Source organism: Amaranthus tricolor, chromosome 4 (genome assembly GCF_026212465.1).
Source record: "Amaranthus tricolor cultivar Red isolate AtriRed21 chromosome 4, ASM2621246v1, whole genome shotgun sequence".
Classification (NCBI taxonomy): Eukaryota; Viridiplantae; Streptophyta; class Magnoliopsida; order Caryophyllales; family Amaranthaceae; genus Amaranthus; species Amaranthus tricolor.
In genome coordinates this window covers 9,163,461-9,179,028 of record NC_080050.1, presented here as the reverse complement: position 1 = coordinate 9,179,028, position 15,568 = coordinate 9,163,461, and the positions used below count along the sequence as shown (strand labels likewise).

Here is a 15,568-nt window from a genome sequence, read left to right as displayed (position 1 = left end):
GATATAATCCGAGTTGAATTATTTATATTTTCTCCCTTCTGAATTATTTGCTAAATTACGCTATTGATAATATTTAGAGAAATTTTATATAAACACAACATATTTATGTATTTACCAATTGACGTAGCCTTATTGCTCTAATTTTTACATAATTTCATAAAGTCTTATTGTAACACCCCGTAATTTATCGGGTCTAGAAATAAATAAAATATAATAAAATAAAGTATAACAAAATAAAATAAATAAGTAATATTAAAATTATGCTACTTTATATAGTTAATTATAAGTAATAACGTAGGTTTAATTTTAACGGTAATGAGTTTTATCGCGTGACGTTTCTTTTCTATTGTGACAATAACACAATAATTACTCAATTAATTAATTAATTAAAAAAAAAATTAAAGGTGGGAATGGGAAGAAGCAGCCGGTTGTGTGAAGGGGGATGGGAGGAGTTTTGTAACCCCTCTCATCATGGGGTTTTATGGCACAATAATTGATTAATAATGCCTATTAATCCTTAAACCTCAATTGAATTCTTCACATTTTTTTTCCAAAAGTGATTACAAAAAAATCAGAAAAATTCCTTCCCTTGCTTCTTGGTTTCGGCTGTCTCAAAGGAAAAAAAAAATTGGTTTGTGCAATTCAATCTTTTGTTCAAGGGGTAAGTTAGTTGAATTGTTATTATAAATTTTATTCATAAGATTTCTAAGGTAAAATATATTTTATGTATGATGATATCCTATGATTTTTAGGAGGATTGAATATACATTCTTTTATATATATATATATTTCTTTTTTTTTTTCTCTATTAATCCTTTAATAAACTTCAATTTTGTTAAAAGGATTGAGTTATGTTTTTGATTTATATTCTTTAACAAAGTTTAATTTGTTAAAAGAATTAAGTTAATATTGATATTTAAATAAATTTCTTTTATGATTCACATTTCTCTAACTAAATTACAATTTATTAGTAGGAATTTAAATGGTATGGATCAAGTAGTGTAGTCATCTATGAAGTTATAAATCCTTTAGCAAATTGGTTTTGCTTGAGGGATTGTGCATTCATATATATATATATATGTCTTGAATCAAGAAAGATGATTTTTGTTTTATGATTCTCTACAAAATTTTAATTTGTTAAGAGAATTAGGTATTTAATTTAATTATCATAATTTGTGGAGTTTTAAGTCTCTTGAAGATCTTATGGATGGGCCTATTCTTTTTATTTTGATGACTCTTATACTTTGACGATGGGGTTTTTGTGTATGTATATATATAAATAATAATAGAAACAAAAAAAAAAATAATGTGAAGAGAGTTCCGGACAGCAGCTGCTGTCTTGGTATTGGTGCCGATTCGGGAAATGTTAGTCGTTTCCGTTGTTGGTTTATGTATCTGATGTGTTAAAAAAAAAACTCGTTAAACGCTTAAAATAGTTAAAAATAGTAAATGGATGTTAGAAATTATGAAATTTGGTACCCAAGGTAATTGATGCGTTCCGAACGCAACGGCGAAGTCGGATTTTTCATTTGAATTTTCTAATCTGTCCGAAATGGCCCTTAAAGTTTCTGGTCAGAATTTGTAATTTGGAATCATTGGAAATTGGATGAAAACATTTAAAATTATCTAGTCTTAGTGATATCTTAGTGGTATGGAGTGGATTAAATATGTAAACACGATCTAATATGTGATCATTTTGTGTGTGTTGTTTAGGACCTCGATTTATAAGAGGGTGAAATTCCTTTTGTGCCTGAGCAACGTGTGTGTTTGCAGCGTTTAAGGTACACGCTTAGACCATACTGTTTATATGGTTGTGCAAGTAATGTTGTTTTATTTCTAATCGAGGCTTTGTAAATCACATAAGGATTAGACACCTCAAATAATATGAAATAATTAAGTGAAAATTGAGAATTTATGAGTTGTCACCCAAAGGGATTGACGTTTGGTTATGTTACCCAAAGGGGGTTAACAAATGGTTTGAAATATTATAAATTATTGTTCCCATGGCAGTTTTGGATCATTACGGTCACCATGGGGGTATGCATACTTTAGCCTTTGGCGACCCGAACAGGACGGGCAACGTCTTAGGTCGGTGGTTGCCTTGGGATTAGCTCTCCCAAGTGTATTCCACCAAAAATATTTGAAATAATACTTGAACGACCCGAACAGGACGGGCAACGTTACAAGTTGGAATTATCTAAAAATAAATGGTTTATACTTGAACGACCCGAACAGGACGGGCAACGTTACAAGATTGGAAACATTGAATAAAGAATATGTATTAGAGCCTTTGCATGCTAGGGTAAACACAATGCTTGTATTCAACCTGTTTGATATATGTATGAAGTCTCTGACGTGTATTGGTTGTTCTTTGGAACCTGCTACGTGTTGTCATACGACGTGCAGCAGGTTGATTGCAGGAGGGGGCTGGAGTGAGGACTCAGCTTAGAACCCGTAACCATCAAATCTAAGACATACTTTGTAATAAGTTTATAAGTCGAAATAACTCAGTTTATGTAACGAAAGTTTATGACGTTTTCTTTTTATCTCGTACAACTTTTTAGCTAGTCTAGAGGCCGGTAGGCTGTCGAGTTGTATGTAAAGACTTCCGCTGACTTGTTTTATTTTGTTTGGCGTTGTTTCCTGCGTTGACCATATTCCTTTATCGTTGGAACGTTGACGATCCGAGTGAAAAATGAATTTCTTGTGTCCGTTTGTGAACCGGAATCATGTTTTCATATGATTTTCCGGGTCACCTAAACCGGGCCGTTACACTTATAAAATTAACTTTTTATCCTTACTAAGAGGGTAGGAGCAAGTTTTTAAATTCGAATCAAATCCATTTATATGCAGCGAAAGCTTCATGTTTTTCAAATTGGAATCCACCATTGTTAGTATCCTCATTTACCATTGTTGGTCTTCATCTTAAGCATGCAAAAACTTACAATTTACAATCTTGTCAAAGCTACTATAAATGTAAATTATGCACCTTTTTTCGTTGGGTTATGAAAGAAAATGTCTGTATAGTCATTTTGCGAGTGAAGTGGAGGTTTTAAGAAGTCTAGTGAAGCTAATCAAAATTGTAGTAAAGATTTTAGAGATTGTATGTTTACTTCTATTTGCACTTATGATTAGGAATTAAATTGTTATCGTGATGTATTAATTACTAAGTTTAACTAGTTACTCAAAAGTAATACTTAAATAAGAGTTAATGCTAGCATCCATTAGCGTATATCACAAAAACACATCAAAAGCTTATGCATAAACTTCCAAATAACTAAGTAAGACGTTGTTCTAAGTCAACAGTAGTTATTACATATCAGATTGAATGATTCAAGCTGCTTGTGAAGATGATGTCTTTGTTGAAGTTCTTTTACCCTAAAAACTTTGACTTGTCTTTGACACACTTTTACACATTTTCTTAGCTGTCAACCCATCCTTACAAGTCTTTACATTATGCTCAAACTCCTTGCATCTACCAAATTTCATAATTTTAGACCTGCTCCCTTTCCTTTGTTAGTATGCATCTCTTTTAGATTTGTACCATCAACCCCAATTAAATAGTTGATCTCAAAGTCCTTTGTTTGCATTACCTCAAAACCTAGGAAATCTCCTAATTGGCAACTTCTTACGTGCAAGAATGACATTAAGTGGTATACTGGACAAAAGAATAGGGGTTTCTAGGACAAGGTTTGAGATGCTTGTGCTTGTAAAGCCCTAAGACTTCTAACTGATGTCATCAAACTACTTTCTTCGTCAAGTGCCCCAACCCAAATGTAAATCATATCTTTATCGGGTAAGTTTTCAAATAATTTCATGAAGTCTTGATTATAATTCAGTTCGATGTGTTTTATTTTCCAAACATATGCAAATGAAGGAAATCAGGCATAATTTTACAATTTTTAGTACACTTATCCTCCCAATCCATTATGAAATGTAACAAAATAACCTTATCCTTATTATCTACATCTAAGTCAATATCATCACATAACCATTTAAATCTTAACACCATAGATTGATTTTCCTGCAAATCAAAATCAAAGATACGTTTAAAACCCTAATTTTCGCAACCCTAGAAAACATAAAATAACATACATGCATTAACAATGCTATAAGTCCTAATTTCAATAATAAACTAGTAAATAAAATAAATTCAAAGGTTCAGATGAACTACATTAACATAATAATAGAAGAAACAAACCCAAAATTAGAAAGAATTTTTAGGTTATAATAAAGTGGATAAAGAGTTCATGGAAGAAAAGTTTAAGGAATGAAGAAGAGTGGTTTGCCTTCGTGGAAGTACGGAAGACTTTGTAGGAAAAGTCTTTCAAAAAGTGGACTTAACGGTTACTTTAACGTTATTTGTTTATTAATGTTACTGAAAACATAAGTAGACAAGTTTAATACTAAGCTGTGGAAAAATCTTTAAAAAAAGCTACCACTTGCATTTTTTAAAACACGTTGTTGCCATATAAAATTCCCTTCGATTTATCATTCAAGTTTATTTTATACACAAATTCTTGTGTAAGACGGTCTAACCATAATACATACATCATACATGGATTTAATAGCTTTATAATACAAATTATTAGCATATGAACTTCTTATTTTGACCTCATATTTGATATATTTAAGTGTGATTTTATTTGAATCGTCTAATAAATTTTAAATAAGTAGGTAAAAGTGTTAAAGTAACTTATGTAAAGTCAAATCCATGGTTATCTCCAGTTTTAAGCCACCATAGTCTGACAATTTGGCTACAACGTTTACACTATAACTCGCAAAATACAATATAATTTCTAAAAGTCCATGATTTCAAGACTATTTTTCACTTCTTTCATTCCTAAATTTGACTTGTGAAATCTAACGTGCAATTTTATAGTTAGAGGAATTTCACGTGTAGCATCTAACTTGTGTGAAATGTCGGTATTAGCATTTAACGTAATATTTTCCATTAAATTCTTATTAATTTCTGTTTAATTCACCATTTTATCATTTCTACCCTTATTAAGTGTTGGTTGTTGTTTTTATAATTTGACTAAACTATTTTTCCACGTGGTAGCATCCAGTTTATGGACGGATCATACCCTTAGATTTCATTCTCAAAGTTCTAAATTAATCTTTTGTGATTTAGATGTACACGGAATAGATCAAATCAGATCAAATCTTAGATAATTTCGAGTTTGCAATTGATTGAATCATTGGTTTCTTTCAAAACACGATCTTGTTCGATTTCATCTGATTTGTTCAGTATGTGTTCGAACGAATGCTGAAACCAACGGTTCAGTTGTTACAAGCTAAACAAGAGAAAAACTTATCAATGAATGATCTGTAAATTTTGTTTGATGGTTCAGTATCTACTTCAATAATCGTGTTCTCGTCTGCTCCTCGCTTCTTCGCTTCATCACATTCATGACAGAAAGTTTTCCAGGCTTTTTGCACATATTCAGCACCTTCTTTAACTGTCATCTTGGCTACTAATGCGTCCGGGTATGTGTTCTTCTTGTGGTCGCCATTTAAGCATGCGCCCATTTGCACTAACTCTGCCTGGAAATCGGATAATTTCCTGTTTTCCACTGCTGAAGTTGCTCTTAGTTTAACTGGTTTTGGCATAGTGACTGCATTTATAGGCAATTTTCCAAGGTAAGGTATATTGATCAACGAGAAAGAGAATATAGGCTCATACGCAGAGGTCTTCATTCGGGTAATTGGGTTGGTTTCAGATGGGTGTCATTCGGTTCAGTTGTATTTTGGATTGGTTATTTTTCGGATGTGTGTTATTGCGGGTCACACTCGAGTCAGGTCGGTTAGTCACGGTTCATTGAAGATTAGTTATTTGAGCTATCTGATTAACATTGATTCGGTGTTGGTTGAAGTTCGTGTCGAGTAGTCAATCGGTCTCGGACTATCATTGATTAATAATTGGTTCGGTTATACCAGGTACAGATCGAGTTCGGGTATTATTTTCCAGTAGAATTCGGCTACGAATTACTAATTACTATAGACCGAGTCAATATCAGATTAAGTTGTTAGACATTTTTTAATTGATGATAAGATTCCCCTTAATTAAGGAAAAATAGTTAAAATGCAAATCAGTTAGTGATTATTACTTTGTTACTTTTACTTGTTTGACTGTAAATTAAAATTAAAGTTTTATCATTTTTCATCTAATTTGATTAAAAATAGTTAAATAGACGTTGACCATTGATTATTAACTCTAAATATATGAAATTATGTATGTATAAAATTTAATTTATTAAAATTTCTGTTACTTTATTAGATTAACTAATAAGATGATTGAATATGAGTCGATCATACCTTTATGTTAAAATTTGGTTCAGGTTTACAGCATTTCAATTAAAAATTCGTTCGGGTTAAGTCGGTTTTAGCCGGATCAAGTTCGATTTTGAGTATGATTCGGGTCGGGTATGACTCGGGTCAGTCACTATTAGGTTCGGTAATCTCGGTTAACGTTTATATGTCGGTTATAAAAATCGGTCGCAGTTTGGGTTCGATTTTACGATTTTCGGTCGTAAATCAGTCGGGGCGCAACTTCGGTTCGGATAATGTCGGTTCGATAAAGCTAAAAAAGAAACATATTTTCTGGTCGGTTAACTTTCGGTTTCGGTTCGGATTTTCGAATCGGGTCACATTTGAATAGCTCTACACAAATTAAAGATTATTTAGCACTGAGAGTTTTGATTATCAACCAATAATAGTGGGCTGTTTAGTAAAATAACTTATTGAAACAATTTTAGTTTATTTGATATAATAGAGAGTTGGTGGTTAAACTTTTTAATGCTAATGTTTGCTAAATGGCTGATTGAACAAATTGTTTTTGAATAAACTGCTCATAGCAGCGAGTTCAAAATCAATTGGTCAAATTAGTGAATAGATTATCCGGTCAAATCAGCCACTGTAATCTGTTATAAGCTACCAGCTATCAGCCGGTTGTCAAACACCCCTTAATTTATTCGATTTTACTCGATCTTAGCATTATCGTCCTCTTCTATTCGACTTTACTCAATTGGAGCATTATCAACCTTAGTATCGATTTTACTCGATTATAGCACTATCGACCCTTAAGATAGATTCGGGTTAAAATGTTGTTTCCATGATCAATCCTAAATGGTGGTAGTTAGACTTGAGTATCATCCCTTGAAATCTGTAGACATAATTTTTTTGATCTTATGACTTGTATAAATGTAATTTATCTTTTATGTATGTTTCTATAAGAATCAATTAGTACTTAGTAGTTAATATGAAGCCATAAATAGCTAAATTTACCTGGGCAGTCTATCCTAGGAGTTGTCCTATTAGCCACACCATCAAAAGTACCAGCCCAAGCATCACGCTTTGTTAGAAACTCTTTCAAATTGAATATCTTCTTAACAGTTGCTGGAATTGAAGAATGCTCATATTGTGATGTGGGGTATGGCCCTAAAGGTTCATGCAACACTACACCCAACAACTATTCTTTATTAGTCGAAAATATATATATAAAAAAAAAAACTCTGTCCACTCAATCTCGTGTAAATGTAACTATAATTATAGTAAGTACCAGTTCCAGGTTCAATCCATGGAGAGATCAAAATAGTCGGAACTCTAACACCAAGACGGTCAAACTTAAAACCGTATGGTTCAGGACCAACGATGTCATCAGGGCTAGGAACGCCTTCGATTGGTGTCGGAACATGATCAAAGAAACCACCATGTTCATCATATGTTATTATAAACAACATTTCATTCCATTGGGGACTTGATCTTAATGCTTCATAAATTTCCTTGATGAATTCTTGACCAATTGATATATCATGAGATGGATGATCATCATTTCCTGGTATTGATAGTAAGTCAAAATATCTTTGTTCAATCACCACATAATTTGGTAACTTCCCTTCTTTGCAATGCTTCTTGAAGTGTAGATCAAATTGGTGGAAATGTGTTATGTATTTTAGTCTTCTAAGGTTCCTGCCAAATATAGAAAGATCAAAGTTTTCTTACTAGTTTGATCAACTTTTCTCAAGCTTGTCTCATTCTTAAGATATCTTACCAATTTTAATCTACATATATTTCTTCTAATAATAGAAAGGTGATTATGTTTTTGAATTTACTATTTCAAGCATATAAATGTATAGACTTGTGTTATTTATTTGAGGCTTTCACTTATGCGGCGTTTAGTGAGCCAAATGTACGCAATATTACCATTATATTTTGATTGATATTATCAGTAATTTCACGTATTATAGATGATTTAACTAACTATTTTATTATAGTTGTTATAATCAGATCTCAGAATTTTGACTCGTATCATAGATGACTATGTTTGGGCTTCCGATCCAATAAGTGGATGGTAGCCTCTTAGGCAAGCGTTCTTTGCTATCCATACTTATAAAATGATATATGACATTGAGCAACTCCAACCATTAGTTTTCTCTTTTTGATTGAGATGATTACTTCGCATGGTATAAGTCAATAGCTAAAATAAAGCGCCCTAGAAGCCAAAACATGTTATATAATCTATCATATACGACCGTGACAGATGATAGCCCTAGCATATACTAGAGCTCAGCTACCCATTTCTATAGGAGTGGATTTACAAGGGCTATCGGACCGGGGTGCACACTTTATAAATCATAAGCCAAGAACATATCATTCTAAAATCATATGACAATGGAAGAAAAGACTCTAATAACTTATAAATTACGGGGTACACACCATTTTAATTTATCGATGTGGAATAAATCATTCCAACAGTTTACCTGTAAAATAGGGTAGATGCAGGATATTGATAATATATACCAAAAGAAAAACCAGCTTCATCCAAAGATTCGAAAATGGTCTTTTGAGGCAATCCTCCAATGAGTTTCATTGTGTCATTACTTGTTAATCCATGAGATGTTGCTGAATGCACATACAATCTATTAGGCTGTGTGGATGCAGGCACTGAAGCAAACCATCTATCACAAACTGCAAATTGGGTTACTAACTCCTTGTAAACGGGTACAAGATCCGGTTTGAATCCGTTCATCACAGCCTCATCCATCCCACTTTGGATCCCATTTGCATTTTGAACAAATCCTTGCATTGTTGCTGCCTTTTTCTTTTGGGCTGATTCTTGGCTCCATTTCTCACCAAATACCTGTTCAACATTGAATTTCCATCATTAAGATAGTTGAAATTTCGAATACTATTATAAGGTGAGCCGAAAATTGAAATTTGTGGAGATAAGATTCATCAATATTGTCATATTGATAGATTTGGACTTAGATCCCTTCATAGCTAGAGATTTGTAACTTGGAAGGTTTTTGTTTTTCTCATTTTAAGCTCATTATATCTTTAGATGGTTTTTTTCTTGAATTAAGAGACTTTATGGCGTAGCATTCTTATTTAAGGGTATGATTTATTGCCTTCTATTTTTCCTAAAATCCTGATCAATATTCTATGAGCGGACTATATATAATGGTGATGACATGCTTCAAATTGGTGCTGCATGGTTCGTGCTTTTTAGAGTCCGCTTGGATTAAGTGTAAATATTTTAAGGAGTAAATAAAAGTTAAAGTAGAAAAACAAAGTTAATTAGATAGATAATTAAAGAAATTTAATTGTTATTCGTGCTTTTTAGAGTCCGCTTGGATTAAGAGTAAATATTTTAAGGAGTAAATAAAAGTTAAAGTAGAAAAACAAAGTTAATTAGATAGATAATTAAAGAAATTTAATTGTTAAAAAAGATAGAAAAAATGGTTAGAAAGTAGTGGAAAATGAATAAAATAGCAATTAATTTCCTTATTTTGGGTATAAATTTACCCTAGAGATGGTGAAAAAATTCTTTTCCTCCAAATAAAGAAAATCAACCTCTTTTACAGTTATTCTAATTATTTTATTTGCATCTTTAATTATTTTTATTTCATTAATTTGACTTTTTTTTCCTTTTAAATATTTTTCTCAATCAAAGTAAGCCCTTGAGTATTCTAATGTCTTACTTATTTTGCTTTATTTAGACAAGCTCCTATAAAAATATTATGTTCTTGCCCTAAAAAGAGAGGTTAATAGAGTCTTCACTTATTTTTATCCTTATTCTTTATTCTTATACTTAAAAAGCGCCAAAACCCTTAAACAGGATTGAACATTATTTTTTTTAAATATCAGAGGTTTATGTTTGAATTCACAGATATGCGATGATATTATCATTTTAAGTTCGGTCTTCTATAAAGTGAAATTCGAACTAATTGAAAAAATAAAAACCTTTACTTTTAATTTGTTTTCTTGTTTGTTTATTGTGTTAATTATTACATAGAGATTCCATGTACAAACGTCAAAGTGATACGATAATGTACCTAATTTGTTTCTTTCGTATATTTGACTAATTTTCTTTAATTCTTGTGCATTAGAAGATTATAGCCTTTGAATAATTATGAGTTAGTAAGTTCATTGTGATTGTTTGTGATTTTAAATTTGTTTTGATGTTCAAAATTTTTTCTTTTAGTTAAGTTTAAATTTTTACTTTTCTCAAGTGTATCTGCTTAAAATCTATACCCATTGGATACTTCTATTTGAGTTTCTTCCTTATTTGATAGAAGGAAGAGTTTAGGTGCACTACGATCTATGGGGGCTATGCCCTCCTTCTCTATGGATCCTTGGAGCTAACTTTGTGCTTGCTAATTGAACTCAATAAAGTTTAAGTGAATTAAATTGATCATCAATCTTCATATGATTTATTTTCAACAATTATTTTCAACTATAATGAAAATTTTGGATTATAAACAACAAATTTTATTAATAAAATTACAACTATTTTTGCACGTACTGTTACAACTAGTTAAGAATAAAAAATTCATTGGGCGTAAAAGCGTGGAGACACGTAAATACCATAAGCTATATGCATTTAGTATTGTTTCGATTATATTATTATTATTTTAGCATGTATAATTCATTTTGCTAAATTTCCATATACATTATTATTAATACTCGTACCTGCTCGTAAATGTCTTGAATTGAGTGACCTGGATCAGGATCGACATACACCGATCTATCCCCAAACTCAACCCTTTTTGAATTTGGAGCCGAAATATCCAATGGGTTCGATTCCTGACCCACCGAGACACCATCGATTTCCGGATTGATTGCCTTCATCCATCCCAACATATGGTCAAATGACCTATTTTCTTGGACTAACACCACCACAGTCTTAATAGGAGATGCTAGGCTAGTCCCACTGTTATCCATGCTTTACAAGTTAAAACTTCCTAAAAAAACACTCCTATTTTATGGGTTTCTTCTCTTTTAATATGTAGTATGTATTATTGTTCAAGTGTAAAGGCAAAGATATATAAAAGGGGACAAGTTTATAAAGTGGAGTGGATAACTAGGTTAGCTTAACTTATTAATAAAGCTAAGGTATGTGCTTAATTATAACTCCCAAAGGGACATGACGTCCTTATTTAGGTAAGTTTTTGTATGATTGCAATTTTGGGAAATTGTTAGCTTGCGTACAAAGCAAGCAATGCAGTATGTTATAGTACAATTAGGGATGACCAAAATCAGATATTCGACCCAAAATATGTAGACGGATCGGACATATGGAAACTAACATATCCAAGGTTATTAGGATCGGGATTTTACCTACAATCATTGAGGGAGTAGGATCGAAATCGGTAGAATTGGATCGTAGGATCGTGTGATCCTACAAATATACATCAATGTGCTTTGAATTACTTATTATTATTATTATTATTTATATTTGTTTTCTTTTTAAGTTTTAAGGTGTAAGTAAAAACTTATTTGACTTTATCTATTAAGTTTTGAATAAAAAATACTTTTAATAATCATTTTAAAATTGCAAATTAAGAAAAACTTGAATTTTATAAAGGTATTATTATAAATATTTTAATTATATATTTATAAGTACGTAAAATCTGTATTATATGAAAATATTTTACGATTGAAACTACCCATGTGGGATCGGATCGTAGTATCGTAGAATTGTAGAATCGTGTTATGATCCTATCACCTAAATTTTTGAGCTAAGTAGGATCAAAATATCCGATATCCAAATTTAGTCAAAAATGATATTTTTTTAATATAATTTTATTCTCATAAATATCGGATATCCGAAATTACGTATAACATGTGGATATCCGATTATCTAAAATAATGTCGGATATCCGATATCCAACTATTCAAAAAGTCGGATATTCAATATCCAAAATTTTGAATTGATATTTGAATTCGTATTGATATCCGATTTTCTGAGGATATGTGCTCTGAATTATATTTTCGAATCGGATGTCGGATCGAATAATCGGATCTTTGAACAATTAGATAGTTTTGCTCAACCCTAAGTACAATAATTCTTTGTTTTATTATATTTGTTACATTTGAGTTTTTACGCAATTTAATTTGTTATTTTGATCATTTATATATTGAACTATATATGCACATCTAAAATTAAAAAAAATTAATATTATGAAAGCATGTAATTAGAGGATTCAAATAAGATCCCAATTGACTATATTTTTTCTTACACGTTAGTTGCAATATATAAAGTAAGTAATGAATAGTGTCAATAACCATAATGTGGCAAATATTTTAAAATGAAGGAAATTTATACTACTAATTTCACAAGGGATTTGCACAAGAATTAAATATAGTATTTTTACCCAATGAGTTTGCGATATTTTATAATTTAGATATTTTAAATTGTTAATTCTAAGTAAAACAATAACACGACAAAAAATAAATGAATGACATAACCCTTGTATTGGATGGTCAAACATCCATTTCTATGTGTGACAAACATTCGTATCTATACGTGTGCTTAAAATTTACAATGATATATTTTATATAATTCAATATTAATAAATATTTTAATCAAATAATTCAGATCATAACTTTGCTGGGATGCCTGTTCGCCTAGAGGGTAGTATGGGTTCTTGAGTTTGTTGTAGAATGTGACAAACTAATAAGTTAGAAGTACAATTTTGTTACAGATGACCCATAATATATTTCTCCTCTTCTAGGTAATATTTAATTGAATTATTACTTTCACATTCTATAAATAATGTAATATGATTTGATTTTTCTTTTATATATATATATATATATATATATATATATATATATATATATATATATATATATATATATATTATCAATGAATACTATATTTGTGAATATATAATTTTTATATTTATTATAAGTAATGTTTTGGTTGCCATTAATCAAACAAATATTTGTTAATTTGTTGACTATTTGTCTTTGCAATACAAGTCATTGATAACAACTCAATCTATATTTTGGATACGTATCTTGGTGAGGCGATTTTAAAATAACTAGCTAAATTTATATTTGTATTAATCAGGCTGTTCAATCTATATATGAGATACGTCTATTAATGATGTTGTCTCATACAAAAATTTGTGATAGTAATATTTTTAAATGCTTATGCCTAAGAAGGTAAGTACGTTAACGGCCCGTTTGGTACATGGTATTAGAGGGCGGTAATGATAATAAAATTAAGTAATAAAAAATTTGGTTGTTTGGATGCCTTCAATGGTAATGGATGGTAATAAAATAAGGTAATGAAATTACCAAAAAGGGCCATTTTTATTACTATCAAACAACCTGGTATTAGGCTGTAATGGTAATGAAGTAAAACTGTGGTAATAAAATAAGGTAATGTTGTTTCGAGCTGAAGAAAAAAATAATGAAGAAAAAAAAGGTAATGTATGTAATTATCCAAAAAAATATTATTATTAAAAAAAGAATCATTAGATAGAATAATTTAGATACAATAATGTTTTTAGATACAAATGTACAATAATGAAACTAAGAGTCATTACCATTTTTTATTACTAACAACCAAATGCAATCAATGGAATATTATCTTCCATTATCATTCTTTAGTCATGCACACCAAACAAAAGAATCTTCATTACCAATTCTCATATCCATTTCTTCATTACTATTGCCATTATAACATTTCATTCTCATTACTTTATTACCATCAATCAAATGGGCCGTAAAATGAATGGGCAAAGGGCGAGGAGACTTAATTGAAGGTCACCAGCCTAATTACTGATGTTGGAACAGTTATGATTTCGTTAGTTATCTTAGGAAAAACGAAAAGAACTTCTGTGATGAGTAAAAACCTACCTAAATTAACTTGCAAACATTTTTTTATTTTAATCGCCTACATTAAAAGCTTCTAAATAGTCAATATTCTAAAAAAATGATTATAGTCAGATGACCAATACACTAACAAATTAATTATATTAAAAAATAAAAATTCTAATTAAGTTGTTCTTTTTGATGAGAAATTCTAAATTTGAAACTTAATGTTAAAGTTGAAATACCATAAAAATATAAATTGTTATTTTAAATTAAATTATTACTAAATATTTAACAGTCTTAAATTAAAATATTCAAAATATTAATACTGTTGCGTGTATTTTACTTTGAACCATAGATCTCAACTTTCATGCTTACCACATTGACCAGCCACTAAACCTTACTAATCACACTTATTTTTATTATTTTAAATTATATGATTACAACAATCTTTTTAATGAAAAATTGACATTGATAATTAAAATCACCTATGAATAATTACACTTTTTATTATTTTTTAATAATTTAACTTTTTCTATAATTTGCTTCCGAAATACCTTTAATTTTTCTTACCTGTTATTAACAATATTTTTTTTTAACGAGAATTAAGAAAAATAGAATCTTTTAGATGGTGAATATTTTATTTTATTAAATAATAGTTATTTCTATTGTCTCATTTGATTTTTTAATGCTATATATAGATTACTCTTATTTGTATCTTATCCTTAATTTATAAATTAAAGCATATAGTCAAGTCTTATCTTGTTTGATTCATTTTGATGTAAATTTTATCAAAAAAACATTTTATAACTTTTAAATAAACACAATTTGAGATATTTATGATTGAATAAATGCTTCAGTAAACGTGCAAAAATCAAATAAAACAATAATAGTGAATAGAAAGGAGTAAATCATTATTTGTATTTTTAGAATTGTGATAGAAGGAGTAAGTGTTTAGTCATGATATGAAAACTCAATAAATAAAAATTCTATTTAATTCATACTTCTCTATCCCTCTAGGATAAAAGCATAGAAAAATGACTTTTTTTATTGGCCATTTAGAGTATATAAGACCTAAATTATACTAGTATATATTATATATACTACATTAAGTAGTGGACAAATAAACAATAATAGCTAAGTCTAAAAGTATGCTTAAAATGAAAATCGCAAAATCAAGGCAGAGAGGAAGCAACAAGTCATCGCTTATAGGCGACGAGTCGTCACTTGTGTTCAGATTTGTCTCAAAATGTGACAGAACAAACCGAGTCAGTTTTAAGGAAATATCAAATCGACGTTTTTAGCGACGAGTCGTGGCTTGGCTTATGTCCTTTGTTTTCCAGTTTGGATCATTTATCAGTTATTCTAATGGATAAGCATATGGTTATGCATTGCTCTATATATAACATGCATGTAAGGGGGTATTCCACCCACTAAAGTCTTTTCTTAATTTTTCCTT

The 15,568-nt window shown here is 30.2% G+C and overlaps 1 protein-coding gene across 1 annotated transcript; it reads right to left on the bottom strand.

The window, feature by feature from the left end:
• Positions 1–5,120: 5,120 nt before the first annotated feature.
• LOC130809754 (non-specific phospholipase C4-like) lies at positions 5,121–11,279 on the bottom strand. Its single transcript, XM_057675544.1, has 5 exons — positions 10,975–11,279; positions 8,763–9,142; positions 7,562–7,971; positions 7,288–7,458; positions 5,121–5,618 (listed from the first exon to the last, which is right to left on the bottom strand). The coding sequence occupies exons 1-5, from the start codon at positions 11,224–11,226 to the stop codon at positions 5,284–5,286; spliced, it is 1,548 nt and encodes a 515-aa protein (XP_057531527.1). The 5' UTR covers positions 11,227–11,279; the 3' UTR covers positions 5,121–5,283.
• Between the last annotated feature and the right edge of the window lie 4,289 nt (positions 11,280–15,568).

Bases quoted from the DNA above. Each gene is read 5' to 3' on its own strand.
- LOC130809754 (XM_057675544.1), bottom strand. From the start codon at position 11,226: ATGGATAACAGTGGGACTAGCCTAGCATCTCCTATTAAGACTGTGGTG. The intron at 9,143-10,974 runs GTACGAGTATTA...AATGTTGAACAG, and splicing joins TTCAAGACATTTACGAGCAG to GTATTTGGTGAGAAATGGAG. The intron at 5,619-7,287 runs GTAAATTTAGCT...CTATAAATGCAG, and splicing joins TCCTAGGATAGACTGCCCAG to TCACTATGCCAAAACCAGTT.